Below are 18,578 nucleotides of genomic sequence, written 5' to 3' on the forward strand. Positions count from 1 at the left end.
ATGAATCAAAGTCCAAACTTTCCATGAGACTTTAAATTGTTCTTTAGATAATATACACCAAGAAATGTAATACAATTGGGATAGCATTTGTAGCAATATTAGCAGCTCGGTAATTAGAGACCACTGTACACCAAAGATGGTATAACATAAAAAAAGATAATCTCTGAAGAACAAATAATTCAAATTGGGAAATAAATCTTTTTATTATTAAGGCCATATCTTCTTTAACAAGACATATAAAACAATCTAGTATCTACCAACAATAAAGTGAAGTGACACAACTACTTTTGTCATTCTAATAATGTCACTTTCAATTGTAATAAATAGATGATTAAAGTAGTGGTAAGTTTTGGGTTCGCAATGGTGGAAATATTACAGTAGATAATGTTTCTAGACTCTTCTATGCTTAAAAAGGGCAATTTTCACAGAAAGATTTGATTATTATCTATGAGGGCTAGATTGTTTGATGAAGTAACTGTTAGTTCTGAAATAGTAATGATCTTTTTTGTATTTTTCAGTAATATATTTAGAGGGCATGCTATATGTGTCTATCACATGTCTAGTATCCGGGCAGCCTTTAATGGACCGTATGCACATAAGGAAGGACCTGAATATCACTGGTCACTCTATGAAGGAAAAGTTCCTTATCCAAGGCCTGGATCTGTAAGTTTAGTTATTTATCAAATTAGTCTTATTTTTTAAAAGCTATTTTGGTATTATTTTGTTCACTTTTTGCACAAGACTTTGCAATTAAACAATTAAGGAATTTTACACCTAAACGCATGCTTGATTACTTGCATGGTAAGGGGGAGGAAGGATTGGTATATATTGATCAAAGTATATATAATTATAGTTACATAAGAGATTGGTTGCACAGCATATAAGTACAGTCAATGAAGATATAATTTTTAAAAATGCAAAGAGATCGATGCTGTAATTCTTATCACAAAAATGAAAATTATGTGAAGTAATGTATTTTTAACTTGCTGTAGTAACCATTTCATAATGCATATAGACTTTGAAACATCATGTTGTACATAATAAATGCATGCAATGTTATCTGTCAATTTAAAAAATAAATAATATCACCTCTCATCTCCAGTTGCATTCTTGTTATTTAATGAAAAGAATATAATCTATCCTAGATGCATCTTAATGGTGTTACAAAATAGGTATTGATAGTTTGGCTAAATAACGCTAACTAAAATTTTATTTTTAAGAGTACTGATGAACACAGAACCATCCAATAAAATAAGCATTGTATTCCTCGCATCCTTTTCAGAAGATCTGGCACCACATGTAATTTCTGAGGAAGAGAATCACCCAATTTCTATTTCTAAAATCTCTATCAGTTTCTAACTTCCCTAGGTCAGACTCTCTTCTTCTCACTTTAGATGATCTAAAAGAAGCTTTTTCCTTACCTCCTCAGAATACTTAACTCCTCATTTAACATTTCGGTTGGTTTCTTAGGGAAAATTAAAATGCCAATACGAAAGTATAGCTAGAGTGTCAAAAGTTTCCCCACTAGTATGTGAACCCATCCTGCTAAAAGTCTACCTAGCTAGCTGTTCAAACTTTTGTGCTTTTAATCACATATGTACCTAAAAACGATGATAAAGATTATAATGATGATGATGATGATTATCATGAATTTATATCATGGATCCTGTGTGCAAAGAGCTCGGGAAAATGTTGGATCCTTGTATGTGTTATGTGAGCCCTGGAGAGCAACCATTTAACTTGTCATGTAAGTCAGCGTCTACACTTTCACCAGCAGCTGGTAAAATCCCATCACTATGTGATACCACAGTTACTTGCAAGTCAAGTTAGAAACCATTTTTGCAGAGCCAAAACCCAAAGTGGAAACAAACCTTACCTCTATTAACAAGTGTCAGGCTTTACCATTTCAATTGCTCTCTCTCTCACTAGCTTAAAATGATTACTTTCAGTATGACATGAAGTATATTTTATTTCACTCTATTGATTGAAATTACCATTTAAATGGAGAAAACCCGCTCCTGTGGCTTTGCTGGAAATGCTTCTTGAAACCACATGGTTTAAAGGAGATTTGGAGGAAGTGACTGGTTACTGAACTGCTTCCAAGCTAGTCCTAAATGTTTCCAATTATATATCATGAAAGTACACTCAAGTGAAAAATTCATGCCAAATTTTAAAATATGGCCTGATTTCTAAAACAAACCATTGAAAATGCCCTCTCTGCAGAATCTGATTACTAAACTGCAATATTTATAATCCAAAGTAGAAAATTTTTATCAAGGTAATCATTGCAATTGCTGCTGATTCTGGATAAAAATATGCAGAATGATAGAGCACTTATTAGCAAGCATGAATCACCAGTTAAGGTTTTCCAAGAAGTAACTTAAAGTGCAATTAAGCATTTGATTTCAGAGTCAGTGATATGAGTTGACATGTTCTAGGAAATACTTCTGGTTTTCCTAGTTTATTGGTCTAATCCATACATCAAGAACACAAATTTATACAGATGGTAAGAGTAGAAGATGGAAGTTTTTTCTCCCCCAACAATGATGATATTTGAGTAGATTTCTGTATTACACTACTAAAATTCTATAGTTATTGAGCCAACTGACGCTATAACTGATCATGTTATCATAGTCTCAATAATGGGACGGCTGTTTTGTGCCATTCAGATTTTTAGCTTAAGAGAAGATCTAGTATGACAAAGACTTTTTGTTTTGCTATGAACACTACATTATTTTCAAAAATTGATCTATAATGTGAAAAACAAATTTCAGAAACAGAGAAAATAATTTTGATTATTTATGATGGTGAACATTTTGTACTACCTCTGACCAGTCCTGGTGTTAAAAAATACTTCACTTTTTCTGGATTTGTTTGTTCTGTGAATTTGCAGTGCTGCATACGTGAAATAAGTTTTTTTGCTTTTAATTTTTTTAGAAGTTTTGATGCAGATTCCATTTCTGTAATGAAGAATATGTGTCTAATAAATATTTCTAACTATATAATTTATTAATTGAACACGTTCACTTTTTATAATTCTTCTTATATATGATTATAAACTTGATCGTTGGTTTAAGACAAAAAGAATTACTTTACTTCACTTGTATTTCAGTGTGCCAGCAAAGTGAATGGGGGGAGGTACGGAACCACCAAAGATTATCCGGATGATGCCATCCGGTTTGCGAGAAGCCATCCACTAATGTACCAGCCCATAAAACCTGCCCACAAAAAGCCTATATTGGTAAAAACGGATGGAAAATATAACCTGAGACAAATAGCAGTGGATCGAGTGGAAGCTGAGGATGGCCAATATGATGTCTTGTTTATCGGGACAGGTAAAGGAATGAAAAAGTACTCAGACATTTACAGAATGCTAATCCAAACTGAGAAGGACTGAAAGTGACTTCTCCTATGACTGCCACAATGAGAATTTGTGCTTGCTGGGACCAGCAGATGGCATACTGGTTAGTTACATCGCTGGGCTCCCACATAGTTGATCACTGTTCGAGTCCTGGACCTGGCAGCTTAAAACTCGCTCCTGGCACATGTACATACATGCCCAAAATCCTGAGAGGAGAATGGAAGAGAAGGGATTGCTGTGTGGCTATCCCCTGGGGATTTCTCACTTTCTGTCTCTCGGTTTCTCTGGTGATCACACGTGGCCTATAGCAAAAATCTCTCTCAAAAAAATAAAAGAAAAAAGAAAAAAGAATAAAATAAAGAATTTGTATATATTGTCTAGGGTTTTTACTATTAACCTTTTCATCATCAAAAATGTCATGATTTGGGAACCAGCAGTTAGCGTAATGGCTATGTCGCTGGACTCCCATGTAGTCAACCGCAGTTCGCGTCCCGGACCCGGTGGCTTAAAACTCACGCCGGGCGCATGTGCGTGTGTGCCCAAGATCCCGAGAGGAGAATGGAGGAGAAGGGATCGCGGCATGACCATCCCCCCTGAGGAGTGATTTTTCGCTTTCTGTCTCTATGTCTCTCTCTGTCTGACTGGTGAGGTACGTGCCCTATAGTGATAAAACCTCTCCAAAAAAAAAAAAGAAAGAAAAAAAAAGTCATGATTTGGACAGCAAATTATGGGGTTACAATCATTTAAAATCTTCGAAATACTGAATAATTGAAGAGAGGATTTTGGGCTGTTATAGCACGTAATTCCTGACACATGGTGAATGCATATGTTTGAATAAATGCATAAGTAAATAATTGATGTTAATGAAGATAATTGGAAGAGAATTTGTAGTTTTTCAACCTCCAGAATAATTCTGTAGAAAATTCTATAAAGTATTTTAAAATTCTGTAGTCATTTACAGTCTTTAAAATGATCATTTCTTTTCTCCTTATGCAGAATAGTAATTGCTACAGTAGTTGCTCTTTAGAAGATAAGCATTCTACCATATATAACTTTAATCATAGACATTTAATTTGGAAGAGATATTGGTATATATCCAAATCCAGAACTAAGATGTAATATGAATATTGGTGCCTGGGCTTCTCCAATCATGCTTTAAAAAAAAAAAAAGCAACAATTTCAGTAAGGAAACATTAATCTTATTTCCAGAAAATCTCTGGTACTTACAATATTTTAGTCATTTATTTTAAGAGGTTAGTGTTAATAATGTGCTTTTCACTGTGCATTCAAAATTACCAAAGCATCAGATTTCTTTAACAAATGTAAAATTACTTGGCCATGAATTCACTCTTAGTGACTTTAGGAGAGTTTTAAAAAGGGGGAGGTTTTATAAGCAAAAATAACATTTGATGTAATTAAAAACTAATATTTGATGTAAATAGTCAAGATATATTATTTTAAATGCCTAGAAAGCAAAAATCAATCCAAGAAACTTTTTAGAAATATTTTTCTGTTAGATTGATCAAATCTATTTGAGAAAATTCCAGAAATGTGCAAACTACGTTTAACTCAAAGTTAATCTCAACACCATCGTAGTAAATCACAGATTATCAAAACAAAAGAACATACTTAAAATATGTGTGATGAGAACAACATTGAAGCCCACAAACAATTATTTCTCCCAATATTTATCAGACATGGGCTTTCAACAATAAATATACAGTCTATTGCAAATCAGTAGTTTCAAATTAAAAATCAGTATTTCACATTTGATATCTTAACTGTATGGAATATGTGATATGTGTGCTCCATTTTCAAAATGATGATAATATTTGTTCTATAGTTATATATAATACAAGTAATTGTTGTTAGTTTAATCATAATTCAATTTTATTAGCCCAGACACCAGATATAATAATCTTTTAGCCAATGGCTCAAATATAGAAACTCTTGAACCAGTACTTCTAAGGTGCTTATTTTTTCAGAATTAATATTTCTTGCACTATGCTGCACAAATTTTGTATAGGTAAATTAATGTTTTGTTAAATTTTTCACCAGAAGGCACAAGCTCAGAAAATCATAAATACTAAATATAAGAGAAAAGTTTTAAATATAAGTATTGTTATAAAATAATGAATACTTATGGAGCTAACTGATTGGAAAAGGAAGACCCATACTTTTCTCTCAGTTGTGAATATTTTATTTTTTTCTTCTTAACAGTGTATGCACACAAATAAGATTTCTAGAGTGTGTCACTTAAAATAGATCTTAAAATTTAAGATATAGCTTTTTTGTCCCTAAAGTAACTTTACGTTAAAAAAAAATTATCGTATCATATATCACAAAACCAGTTAGATAATTTGGTTTCTCTCTCATATTACATTAATTACAAAAGACATTTGATTTCTAAACCTGTAATTGACTTTTCAATTAAGCTATTAAAAATAATTGTATATACTATTTGGTCTTATTTTTGGTCAGGCATATAAAATTGATTTTTGCTAATTAAAAATATGGATATATAAGTAGTCATATTGATTTTTTTTTAATTACCAGATGGTGTGTACACTCACCAGAGAAGGTTGGGAGGGGATAGTTAGAAAACACCCCCTCCTCAAAAAAATGGTCATACTGCAATCCTTTCCGCTCCACTTCTCCCATCTTTTGAAAATTGAGGCACACAGGAATACACTCCTGTCATATTTTTCAATTCATTTGGTCAGGGACTCCAACTATGTAGTCAGCCATGTGGTATCCAGTAGCCTTCACCCGAGGCAAGGGGTGAGCCCAGTGGTTGTATTGATTTTAACTGGCAGTGATTTCGTGTATCTAGGTTGCAACCTTTATTTTAGTCCATAGTTTCTACATGGTTTTTAATTATTTAAAAACCAGAATGTGACATAGCTTCTAGTTTACCTCTTTTTTTGCTTTCTTGCAGATAATGGAATTGTACTAAAAGTGATCACAATTTATAACCAAGAAACAGAATCCATGGAAGAAGTAATTTTGGAAGAACTTCAAATATTCAAGGTAATTTTAGTTAAAAAAAATATATATAGCACAAAATTATGTATTATAGACAATTGCCAATGAAATTTAAGTAGGAAAGACAGTATGTTAATTTTTTTTCCTATCAGATGTGTTATAAATTCAGAGCAATTTGAAGTGAGGAATGATTTAAAATCCGGATGCATCTGATGCATCATAAACTTTTCAAATGATTAGACCTTATTTACCTAGTGCAAAAGGAATTTCAATGGAGGAAGTATAACTATAACTATAAAGAAATAACACTGATACCACATACAGAGTCCGGAATCATTATTGCATCACATCTCTTACAAATGTGCTACCCATCCCAATAAAAATAGTAGTACATTTTCATACTGTGACGACTGTGGCAGGACCAACATGACTGCTTTTATAAGTAATTACACAAAAAATGTACTGAAGAGAGAAAAGTAGAAATGATAATGGAAAAATTAGACTTGAATGTGTATGTGTATATACATACATGCATGTGCTCAACATACACATGTATGCAACCACAGTCAAGTCTCATTATTGGCGGCAGTTATGATCCATAAGGTTACATGAACACTGAATTAGTGAATGCTGACCATTGTTTCGGGAGGAAACCCACGGTTAAATTCCTGTCAATGTTTGATCATACAATTTTTTGTCAACTGATCAATCCAGGATTTGTTTATATGTGGTTTTGCTCAGACACCTTATTAGTATATATTATTCATTATTTAAACTAAGAGCCAACAGCACTTTAATTCATGCTTGAATGAAGCTTATCTGGAGAAAGAATTTTCTATGTGAAGGTACATCTCAATATTTTTTAGTTCAAGAGCACCAAAGAGCCCTTCAGTACCACACTTAAGGAGCATTTCAAACAGCAACATCTCATCAAGAAGTACAGAAACACAAAATCTAGGTCAGTAAATAGTCCATGAAAAATATACTTGTTTACACTCGAAGAGCCGAAACAAGGAAGCAGAATGTCACCTTGTTCGATCTCAGCGGGGAATGTGCCTGTCCTTAGACTGCTCTGTGCTTGTGCCTCAATTAAAAACACACAGCAAACATTGATACTCTAATTACAGATTAATGTTATCAAGTAGGCAAATGTACAAACACAGAATCTGAAAATAATGAGGACTGGTTGCATATGTATGTAATATGTATCTATGGAAAGATTTTATTAGTGAAAGGCAGTGCACTTTGTCTTTATGGTCCTGGAGAAAAGAGTCCTTAAATGCACACTGAAAGCTCACCACCTTACTAAATCAACCAGAGGCGCTATGGCTTTATTCATTTGCACATTGGCCCTCTCTGTAAGATTTCATTTCATGTGAGGGAGTGTAGTTCTTCTGTTAGCGGCACTCACTGCTATGTTTTGTTTGTAAAGACTCTTAAGAAATAGTATTACCTAAATGAATGCATGCACGCTTGCATAAAGGGTTCTGTAGTTTAAAATGTTTTTTTAAAACAAACAAAAAAAAACCCTCTAATATAGAGGATTAAATTTTTCTTTGAAAAAATGAATTCTTCAAATAGTAATCATCCTCGGAGCAGATTCCACTAGCCCAGTGTTTCTCCACTTGCAAGATTGTCTGTTTGTTGTGCTCCTTAGAGAGGCTGTAGTCTTAACAACCCCGACTAATGTATAGAGTCTCAAAATTATGGTATAGATTGTCTTTCCTGCCATTCCAAAAAAAAAAGGTTATTTAGCTTCATTCAAAAAATCCTGGCCTCATAGTGATACACTAAATTTCCAAGAGCAAAGTATTTTGTTCAGGCTTGAGTTAAAATGATTAAAGATCACATAATCATAACACCTATCCCATAACTGTTTCATTTTTAGTGTTTGTTTGCTTGTTTGCTTTGCTGTAGGATTTGTGTGCTTGTTGGAGAAAGAAAGAGGGAGAAAATGAGGAATCAGGCCCCCAGGGGGAAGGCCATGCTGCAATCCCTTCTCCTCTATCTTTTCTCAGGATTTTGGGCACGCATGCCTGGCATGATTTTCAGGCTGCTGGTACAGGACTCAAACTGTGAAGCTGTCCATGTGAGAGTCAGTTGCCTTCACCTCCACACCACCTGCTGGACCTAATTGCTTCACTTCTAATGGTTCAACTACTTTATAAAAGCAAAGAGTATTCTGATTACATTATTTTATTTTTAGACACTTAACTTTCCAAAAGCATAATATTCAAATATGAATATGAAAATTATATTACAGAGACAAACAGTAGTCTGGTTAGGTTATCCATTGTTTTTCTCATCTCTGTATCTGTCCCTCTTTATTAGAAAAGATTGTTTAAAGCTATGTTTTAATTTAATTGTATTTGCATATTGATTTACTAAAATGAAAACTCTAGGCTTCTTGCCACAAAACCACTTATATACCTCATTTGATTCCAGGTGATTTACAATTATATTAAGGTAATATACAGTTTCTCTCTTCTTTTCTTTTTTTTTGAAAAGTATGTGTTAGCAGTTGATGTACCTTTCTCTATGTGACTTCAAGTCACCAGGACACTATGTGTGCCCCCCCCCCACACACACACACTGAATTTTCACATCAGCTCTTCTGCTGAAGAATTTGGCCTTCATGATGACAGGCTTGATTTGGGAGCTTTCCCTTCCCTCAAACTTTGTATTAGCCCTTACAGGACAGAGGAAAGGGTTGACTACACACCGCAGCAGGTTTCTTTCCTACTCCCTGACGGATATAGGACAGAAACCTGCCAATCCACACGTCCCAGGATCCAGTTAGATATATTTCTAATCTGGGCCCTGGCAGGAGCATCGATTGCCCCCACTAGCGAGTCAAGACCAGCATGTTCTCTACCAGAACTCAAGCACACCAGGACAAGAGGTGTGTCAGGATTCAATGCTAGTCTTCATTATTATATTGTTTTAAAAAGGATTTTTTTTTTTATTGCAGGATCCAGTTCCTATCATTTCTTTGGAGATTTCTTCAAAGCGAGTAAGTGGCATGTGGGTACGTTAAGGTCAAAGGCACATAGGCTCAACTATATAAAGCTGTAGATTTCTTCATCTTCTTTTAGTAATTTATTTTATGGTGGTAAGAATATTTAACATGAGATATACTTTCTTAAGTTTGTAAGTGCACGATACATTATTTTTGAGTATAGGTACAGTGTAACACAACAGATCTCTAGAGTTTACTCATATTGCTTGACTGAAACCATATGCTCATTGATTGGTTTGGTCAAATTTAGTTAGTATACATTCAATTTACATAGAGATGTCTTTATTTTCTCTTTTTATGGAAAGGAAGAGGAGAGTAGTTTTACTTTGGCAATCATGAGTGGGCATATTTCTCCAAGGTTTTTGCAAACATGATGGGACTCATGATAATTCAAGAGTGTTCAGTGGAACACATCTCTTCCCACTTCATTGGAATCAGTTTTTGGTGTAAACTTCTCTGGAAACTGTTGTTACATCTATAAGTTGCAATTTATTTATAAATTATCTTTTATGTTTAGGCAAATGAGGACGTATGAATGTTCATTTTTGCTGCCTTTTTTTTTCATTTAACAATATAAATACAGTTTATTCCACATCATTCTATATATGTCTATATCACTTTTCTACTTTTTTTATGTCAATATTTAAGAGATCGTTATTTATCCAGTCTCTCACTGGGTGCTCCTACAGATCTTTAAAGGAAGGCCTACAATGTTAGATAATTATGAGAGTCTTTCTGCTTAGATAATGCATAAAAGAATAGAGAGCTTCTTGAGTTCTTGTCTAGCTTTCCAACAATTTCGGTACTGCTGCATTTAAGCCTACAAAAATATTTCAGATTTTTGGGAATTGAAAGTACCAGTGTTCTGTTACCTATCCTAAGCAGCTGTCATAATTTAGTGAATACTCACTGAAGTGACTATATGAATGTGTAAATCTAGGTGTAATAGCTTGAGTAAAAGTGCTTTCCATTTTTGATAAGTGGCCTCTTTCTAACACCTATAGCAACAGCTGTATATTGGATCATCTTCTGCTGTGGCTCAAGTCAGATTCCATCACTGTGACATGTATGGTAGTGCTTGTGCTGACTGCTGCCTGGCTCGAGACCCTTACTGTGCCTGGGATGGCATTTCCTGTTCCCGGTATTACCCAACGGGCACACATGCAAAAAGGTGAGACATATTACTTGAGGGACTGTTTATATTGTTTAGGAAAACTCTAATGTTTGTTGTTGTTATTTTCCTTTTGCAACCATTCCATGAAAACACAGATGATATTTTTTACTTATCATTCATATTTTGTTCTTATTATAAACTTTGAAAATTTGACATTTTCCCAGAAATACCTCCATAAAATGTTGCCAAGACTGGAGCTGAACACACTGATGGGCTTTTATTTTTCTATCCACATTTGATTCAATTCTTCCCTCTTCTGAAATATTTGCTGGAAGACATGAAACGAGTTAAACTTAAAATGTGGAAATGGCAAGCCACCACACAAGACGGATTCAAAGACTTAAAAGGAAAATAAATAAATTCTAAAACACATCCTGCATTTGCCCCATGTCCTCTCTACCAGCTGGTCTTCATTTATTTCATTTTGAAAGTGAATATTTTAACTCCTAGGCAAATGTATGACCTGTATAATTAATGAAACGTGTGATTTAATTCAACACAAATGAAGGGTTCTTAAAGCCTCCAAACTCTAATGTGTATATTTCCAAGAGGTCATTTCCATTTGTTAAAGAAGGTAAATCGAAGGATTTTAAAAACAGATCTTGAGCTTCAGAAGGTATTCTGAAAAATAAGGATATTTCTCCACCACATCATATGAAGTATATATTTACAGGACATCATAAGGGAAAAATATTTTTTTTAATTTCTTAACAATAAACCTTTCTCTCCCATAATAAAGTGACTAAAGTTAAAATAAGGGCAAAGAACTCTTGGGTCATCAATAAAATCATGATGCATTTTTGCATAGAAAAATATATCATGACTTTTCTGATGTCCTGATATATAAAATTTACCTAACATTTTTAACAGTTCATATTAATTTCAGTTATTCTTACTATTTCGTTTTGGGTTACTTTGCATTAAATCATTTTCAGAGTCTCATTTAACCCAATTTAGTGTATTGTTATTTTTATAGGTTCACATATATTATTTAATCTCATTTATAAATCTTCACTAATTCAGAATTTTTGTTCATTTGATCTCCACTAAATTAATTAATCTGAAAAAAGCATAGAACAAGCAGATATGGAAACGTCTTCAGAAGGCATGCTTCTGAACCTATTTATAAACTGTATTATGGAATTGAGCACATTGATTTTGTATAAATAGCTGTTGATATTTAAAAACATGAAGAATATAGCCATATTTCTACTTGAAAATGTTGATTAGCGATGTATTTACCTAGTAGGCTAATTACTGTACCATATGGAAGGGGTATGAAGAAATGATCACAACCCTTGGTTTATGGGAAATCAGAACCTGAAGTTGAATGGAGTTGAAAATAGTAGTAATAGCAATTTATTGAACACCTACTATGTATAATACACATAATGTTTCATTTAATTCTAATGACAGCCCAACCTTTGAGCTCAATCTTAAAGGTAGATATAGAAGGAGATTCCATTTAAATGGAATTAATGGTCTTTGCAAAAACATAGGATGTTTCGAGAAAATTGTGCAATTTCATGGGTCAGGGATATCATTGTAGGATCTAAGGGCAAACAGAAAATGTCACCAAAAATAATAAAATTAACCATGTCACTATTCACCATAATAAAAATGTTTATAAACCTTACACCAAATGCTTATGAATAGCAAGGTTTTGTAGTAGGCATGCAGTAGTGATGATGAATTTTAACTGGGCAGTTTCCACATCTAAATGTTTCTTGGTATAAGGTATATCTTGTAAGAATATACAACCACAATCTTGCTCATTTAAAAGGAGTGGATGAAAAGACTTACTTGGAAAAAGTTAAATAAATGGACAAAATAGGGGCAGGAAGGAATGAAATGCTGGGCTCAGAAGCCGTGCTCATAAATGAATTAGTTCAGTTCAGTGACATGTAATGGAGATCTTTCAGTGGTGTCGAATTCTTTTGAACCATCACTCACCCCTGGAGGAGAACTTTTTGGACAAGTTCCAGCACATAAAGGGAAAATAGTTTGCTTTTATAGCAGATCATTTTTGCTTCAGACCTGAATAGAAGCAGAAATTGAAAGCTGGTCATTAAAATAAATACTTTTCTGCTCACAGAGTGAAAATGAGTCAACAGGGAAGAACATTAATTCACAGCCCAAACCACTGATTTAAAATGGTCTTCCAAAAATATACTAAAATATATACAGCTAGGACTTTTTCTCCCCCTTTGCTCTTATATTTTGTCTGTTTTCAAGGTTCTCTTAAAAAGTTTCTAAGAAACTAGAAAAATATTCAGCTTTGAGAATGGACATCAACTTTGCCTAACCATTTTCAAACTTCCAATCCTAAAACTTTTATTTTTAAGCTGAAATAAAGGGCAACTGCACTGGGACAGTATAAGACGAACTGAAAATGTGCTAAAGAATGTGATAGCTTTTCTTTTCAATGCATGTCTCTAATGATTTTAAACAATTTTTTGCACTCTTCTTCACATTGCTTTTGTACAATTCTATGATTTCGGTTCCCTTGATTTTCACATCACTTGTGTAACAATCAAAATACAGCACCATCTCTGCAAAGTGGAAACAATTTTCCATTTCATTGATTTTACCACTGCTCCATTATTCATTACCACTCGGCAGACTTCAGATTCCCAGGACTGAAGCAGTCCTTGGCGAAGCAAGGAATTAGCCACAGCTGTTTGATTCTCATCTACATCTCCTACTAGTTATCTAGTCCCTGTTCATCATAGTATAAAACAATATAGATGCATAAAACTTGCACTTGTTACTTTTTTTTTCACAAGTTCTGTTGGGCTGTCAGGAGAGTTATGATGCATTTTTGCACAGAAAAACAGAAAAATATATGCCTTTCCTGACAACCTCATATTTTCAATCTAGCGCAATAGGATAATCCAAATGGCAGTTTTAACCTGAATCTTGAAAAATACCAGGTCTTTCGGTAAAGTTTTCTAACCAGCCATTGCTAAATTTGTTTTTAAATATGCCTCGTGTTTAGATGATAAGCCTAACATTTGATTAGAAATGTTGATCTGCCCTAGGTCTCTGTATAAGGTTAAGTAAGATCTGAACTTGTACGTGCTAAAAGCACTTCATCTCTTGAAATAACATTCCATTATCATTATTTAGAGTCAGTGAGGAGACGCTTGAGGGGGAAAATGATAAGACTGGAATACATACTAGTCATCATTTCGCCCACTCATTTACTTTATAAAGGAAATAAAGAATAAGGAAAGGGGAAAATTCATATATACACAGAATTTATTTATTTATATATATATACACACACACAATTTATATATATATATATTTTTATATGTATATATATATATGTATATATATATATACATATATATATATATATATATATATATATACATATATATATATATATATATACACACACACACACAGAATGTTACTGGTGGCATTAGGATTTGAATCTGGTTCACTTTTCCCAATTTTATCATTACATATGGTAAAGCATCTCATTGTCACTTTGGAAGCCTCGCCACCACCCTCTAGGATAAAACTTCTGCTTTGCCTTATGTTATTCCCTCAATCTTGAAGCAATGCCATGATGTAGAAAAGTGAGTGGTACTTTCCACCTTTATATAACATTTCTATTTTTATTTCTAATCTGAATTAAGTATGTTAGAGTTCATGATTTTACTAGTGATGGTAATTGTCATTGCTTAATTCCTCAGAAAGATGCTCGCAAATTTAAAGCATTGTATGCATTCTGGATATCTTTTCCGTGGGTATAGAATATTGTTGACTTTCAGTATATATCTGAACTATAAAATATAAAAATACACTAGAAGTCATTCTAATTATAATAGACAAATTGAGGGAGGAAATCTAGTATTTCTTGAGTTCCTCTATATGAAAGATGAGTTCCAGTACCTGAAAGACATCTTGTTCAACACTTGTAACACCTGTCACATTGAATGGAAGCATATACTTTTTGAATTTTACATCTGAATAAAAGATGAATAAGTTATTAGTTATCTCTTTATTAACAACTTAATTTGTGCTAATTAATCATGATAGCTCTAGCACAAAATATATGAATTCAAATGCCTTTTATATGTGCACATTATTATATACGGGAATTTTATGACATCTTGAACTCAAATATATATGCGACCTCAGATCCCATGTTCTATCTGCACATATCCCTTGCCACTAAGCTACTTATTTCAAAATAGAATACTTCTTGTTGAACTAAAATTTTAACAAAATGTAAAGAGAAATTTTAAAGAAAGGAGCAAAACATTTAATGGGCACAAAAATGAAAAAATATCTGTTGATGATAATGTGTATAATATCTTTACCTGAGCTAATATACAGTGTATTCATGCTGGGAAAATTAATCTTTCATGCTTTAATGATAATACAGTGATTTAATATATCAATAAAATAATAAAATAAAATAATTATTGTTGATGTTCCAGAATTTAAAATGATGTAAAATGTATAAAGAAGAGTGCTGTATAGATCCTTGAAGAACATTCTATTGCAATATATTATGAAACTTGGATTTTATCCTTGTTTCATGTGACTGATCAATTTGTTCAGAAGCAGAATACTACTTGAATCTTTAATAGTGTTGGCTGTATTTTACAGTCTGGAAAATTGAAATCCGAATATCTCCTAAATGCATTTATTTTCTTTTAGGCGGTTCCGCAGACAAGATGTTCGGCATGGAAATGCAGCTCAGCAATGCTTTGGACAGCAGTTTGTTGGTAATCCATAGAAAATCAATTGTTATGGGTTACTTAGAGTGCATATTGAAGATAAATGGCAAACTTCTTCAAAGGAGTTCTTGTTTTCTTTGTGATTTATGTACAGAACAGTGTTACTGAAAGTATTTTTTTCTTTCATGTTGTCAAAAGTTGATGTATAATTTTTATATAATTAAGAAAGTAATTTTCATATACCACCACTAAGTTTTTGTTTGTTTGGTTGGTTGGCTTATTTGAGAGAGGTTTTTGCTATAGGGTGCATGTGCTTACTAGAGAGTCAGAGACAGAAAGTGAGAAATCACCCCACTCTGGGGGATGGCCATGCCATAATCCCTTCTCCTCCATTCTCCTCTCAGAAGTTCGGGCATGCACACACAGGCACCCAGTGTGAGTTTTAAGCTGCAGAGTCTGGGATCTGAACTGCGGTCAACCACATGGGAGTCCAGTGACATAACCATTATGCCATTTGCTATTCCCACCACCACCACCACCACCACTACCACCACCAAGTTTTAATATCAGACTTATCACCAGAGAAATCTTAGAAAAATGCTGAATAGTTTACGTGGCTGATGGCCCAGTAATTTGCAAGACTTACCTCTTCATCTCAAAACTTACTGTATCAAGAATGATGTAACTTATATCAATTCACCTTCTAAGCTTTGAAATAGAATAAAGTGAAGAGCATTATTCTTGCTGAAATGGAGAATAAACCCAGGACTGGGGTTGGTGGTACAAAAAGGGTGACAGGTGGTCTAGATGAGACGAAATTCAACTTTAGGCAAATGTAAAGAAGTTCAACAAGGGACCAGCAGATAGCACAATGGTTATGTCGCTGGACTCCCACATAGTTGACAACAGTTCAAGTCCTGGACCCAGTGACTTAAAACTCATGCCTGTTGCTTGTGTGTGTGTGCCTAAGATCTGAAGAGGAGAATGAAGAAGAAATTGCAGCGTGGCCATCCCCCATGGAGGCTGATTTCTCACTTTCTGTCTCTTTGTCTTTCTGGTGAACAAACATGCTCTATAGCAAAACTCTCAAAAAAAAAAAGAAAGAAAGAGAAAGAAAGAAAGAAAGAAAGAAAGAAAGAAAGAAAGAAAGAAAGAAAGAAAGAAAGAAAGAAAGAAAAGAAAGAAAGAAAGAAAGAAAGAAAGAAAGAAAGAAAGAAAGAAAGAAAGAAAGAAAGAAAGAAGAAAAAGAAAGGAAAGAAGAGAGGAGAGAAAGAAACAAAGAGAAAGAAAATAGAAAGGGAGAGAGAGAAGAAAGAGAGAAAAAAGAAAGAAAAAAGAGAAAGAAAGCAAAAAGGAGAAAGAAAGAGAAGAAAGTTAAAGCAGTAAAATACTCTTCCGACTACACAGTGGTTGAACAGGCTGCTCAGTGTAACTGGGAGAATGGGTACAAAGATTAGATCAGTGGTGATTATACACACATCCAGAGATTGCAATCAAGCACTAGTTTGCTAGACCTTAGGCTGACTGGATTCCCTGTAAGACTCAAACCTCTGGGAATCCTAGCAAGAGAAGGTAGGACCTTAATCTTAGGGAAATTAAGAGGTCAGTTGTGAAGGTAAGGAGGCCTCGGGCGTAAGGAAAAAAATCCTGGGATTGAGTTATAAGATTCAATCTTGGCTAAAACAACAAAGAATAAATCTTTTGCTTTTATTTCCCACTGCAGCTGAGTATACTTTCCTGTGTGCAAGTTTTTGTCAAAGTCCAGCAGAAGTATTTCTGGTCCAAGGCATAGATTATAATCAGGACACTCCGGTTCACAAAGTCCTTGTTTCAGTTTCATGCTCTCTTCTTACGGCAGGAGCCCAGCATTTGCCTAAATGCAATTCCTTACCAAGATATCATTTACTCTTGTGTTTGTGTAATGCCATAATGCTTAGATTTTTGCTTTCTGCTTTTGTTTGTAACCATGAATTTGGCTCTGTGCTTTGTTTGAATTTTGGGCCTCACTCTCCTTCCTTCTTACTGTCCTGGCTGTCCCATTGTTTGAAACCAAATTCTGAGTTATCTCCTTCTGTCTTGACCTGTACTGTGTTGTTTCTTTTTAATGCCTAAATTAAGCAATTTATGTAAATTTACGTATATATTTTAGCAATACATGGTAAGTTATTCAAGTTGCTATGGAGATCTGAATAAAGAATGGTATAGAAAAATTATTAATCTGGACAATCAAAGTCTCAAGGCTGATGTTTCCACTCTCATTGTAGGGGATGCTTTGGATAAGACTGAAGAGCGCCTGGCCTATGGCATTGAGAACAACAGTACTTTGCTGGAATGTACTCCACGATCTTTACAAGCGAAAGTCATCTGGTTTGTACAGAAAGGACGTGAAACAAGAAAAGAGGAGGTAATTTACAGTCTCACATTCATGCCAGGGTGACTTGCATACTGTGTGTGATTAATATATAGATGATTTATCAGGATGCTTAAAAATAAAACTGTAGTGCTTTATAGACATTTATTTAAAAATTGGGTTTTACTTATTATTTGTGATTGATGTTTATATGAACATTTAGAATACACACAGATTTTTTCTGAACATTTATATACATATGTAGATAATTTATAGATGCATGCACATATGTATCTATATATGAATCACTAATTTGGATTCCAAAAACTGGATTTTTATTCAGGAGATACTTCATGATTGTAGTGTCATTTTTAAAAATGGTGGTCTCAAATTGTGTATTATCTAAGGCAGTGTTTTAGAGGAATAGCAAACCTAATCACTATTACTATATCACATATATTTTAGGCATATGAATAATAGAATTAAAGCAACAGTAAGCCAGTTGTACAATTCAGCTTTTAAATCATGTATAAGCCCACACAAGGGTTCTTTTCCCTAGGGGACAAAGCAAAGGCATCAGTGCTTTCATCCTTTTAAGCAGCAGCAGAGATGGTATTTCTGTAATACCCACGTGATGGGAGGGGATAGGGTGTTACTGGGAGAGATGGAAAGATAGCCAACACTTGAAGTGTGTGCACAGCATAGTCCGGAGGGAGTTACTGGATAAAAGTATGCATGTTGAGGGAGCTGGCTGTTTACAGGGAGCAATCCAGGGCACAAAGCAGTTAGGGTAGGCAGATCACTGATGTTGATGGGAATTTTGAACTCCTTTTTCAAAGAAGTGGAACTATAAAGGTAGAAAGTAGAAGGAAATTTGGATATATCAGAAGGAGCTAGATATTGGTAAATATCTAGCTTGTTAAGCAGGGAAATGGCTCATTCTCCAATATAGATTAAGAGAAATTATGGTAAAGAGCATTGCAAATTAA

At 34.0% G+C, this 18,578-nt stretch overlaps 1 protein-coding gene and 1 non-coding gene across 2 annotated transcripts in view; one reads left to right on the forward strand and one right to left on the reverse strand.

Annotated features, from left to right (window-relative positions):
• SEMA3E (semaphorin 3E) overlaps nucleotides 1–18,578 on the forward strand; it is a 302,659-nt gene that overhangs the window by 262,931 nt on the left and 21,150 nt on the right. Inside the window, exons 10-16 of the mRNA XM_006155761.2 lie at nucleotides 519–663; nucleotides 3,113–3,335; nucleotides 6,300–6,391; nucleotides 9,318–9,359; nucleotides 10,370–10,536; nucleotides 15,220–15,287; nucleotides 17,504–17,643. Of these exons, the coding sequence (XP_006155823.1) occupies nucleotides 519–663; nucleotides 3,113–3,335; nucleotides 6,300–6,391; nucleotides 9,318–9,359; nucleotides 10,370–10,536; nucleotides 15,220–15,287; nucleotides 17,504–17,643 (877 nt within the window). The remainder of the gene's footprint in view (nucleotides 1–518; nucleotides 664–3,112; nucleotides 3,336–6,299; nucleotides 6,392–9,317; nucleotides 9,360–10,369; nucleotides 10,537–15,219; nucleotides 15,288–17,503; nucleotides 17,644–18,578) is intronic.
• Nucleotides 9,147–9,274, reverse strand: LOC114009116 (small nucleolar RNA SNORA3/SNORA45 family). The gene has a single exon (XR_003550587.1). It is a non-coding gene; the product is annotated as a small nucleolar RNA SNORA3/SNORA45 family (small nucleolar RNA).

The sequence above is a fragment of the Tupaia chinensis genome, unplaced genomic scaffold (assembly GCF_000334495.1).
Source record: "Tupaia chinensis unplaced genomic scaffold, TupChi_1.0 Scaffold000466_1, whole genome shotgun sequence".
In the NCBI taxonomy this organism is placed as follows: domain Eukaryota; kingdom Metazoa; phylum Chordata; class Mammalia; order Scandentia; family Tupaiidae; genus Tupaia; species Tupaia belangeri.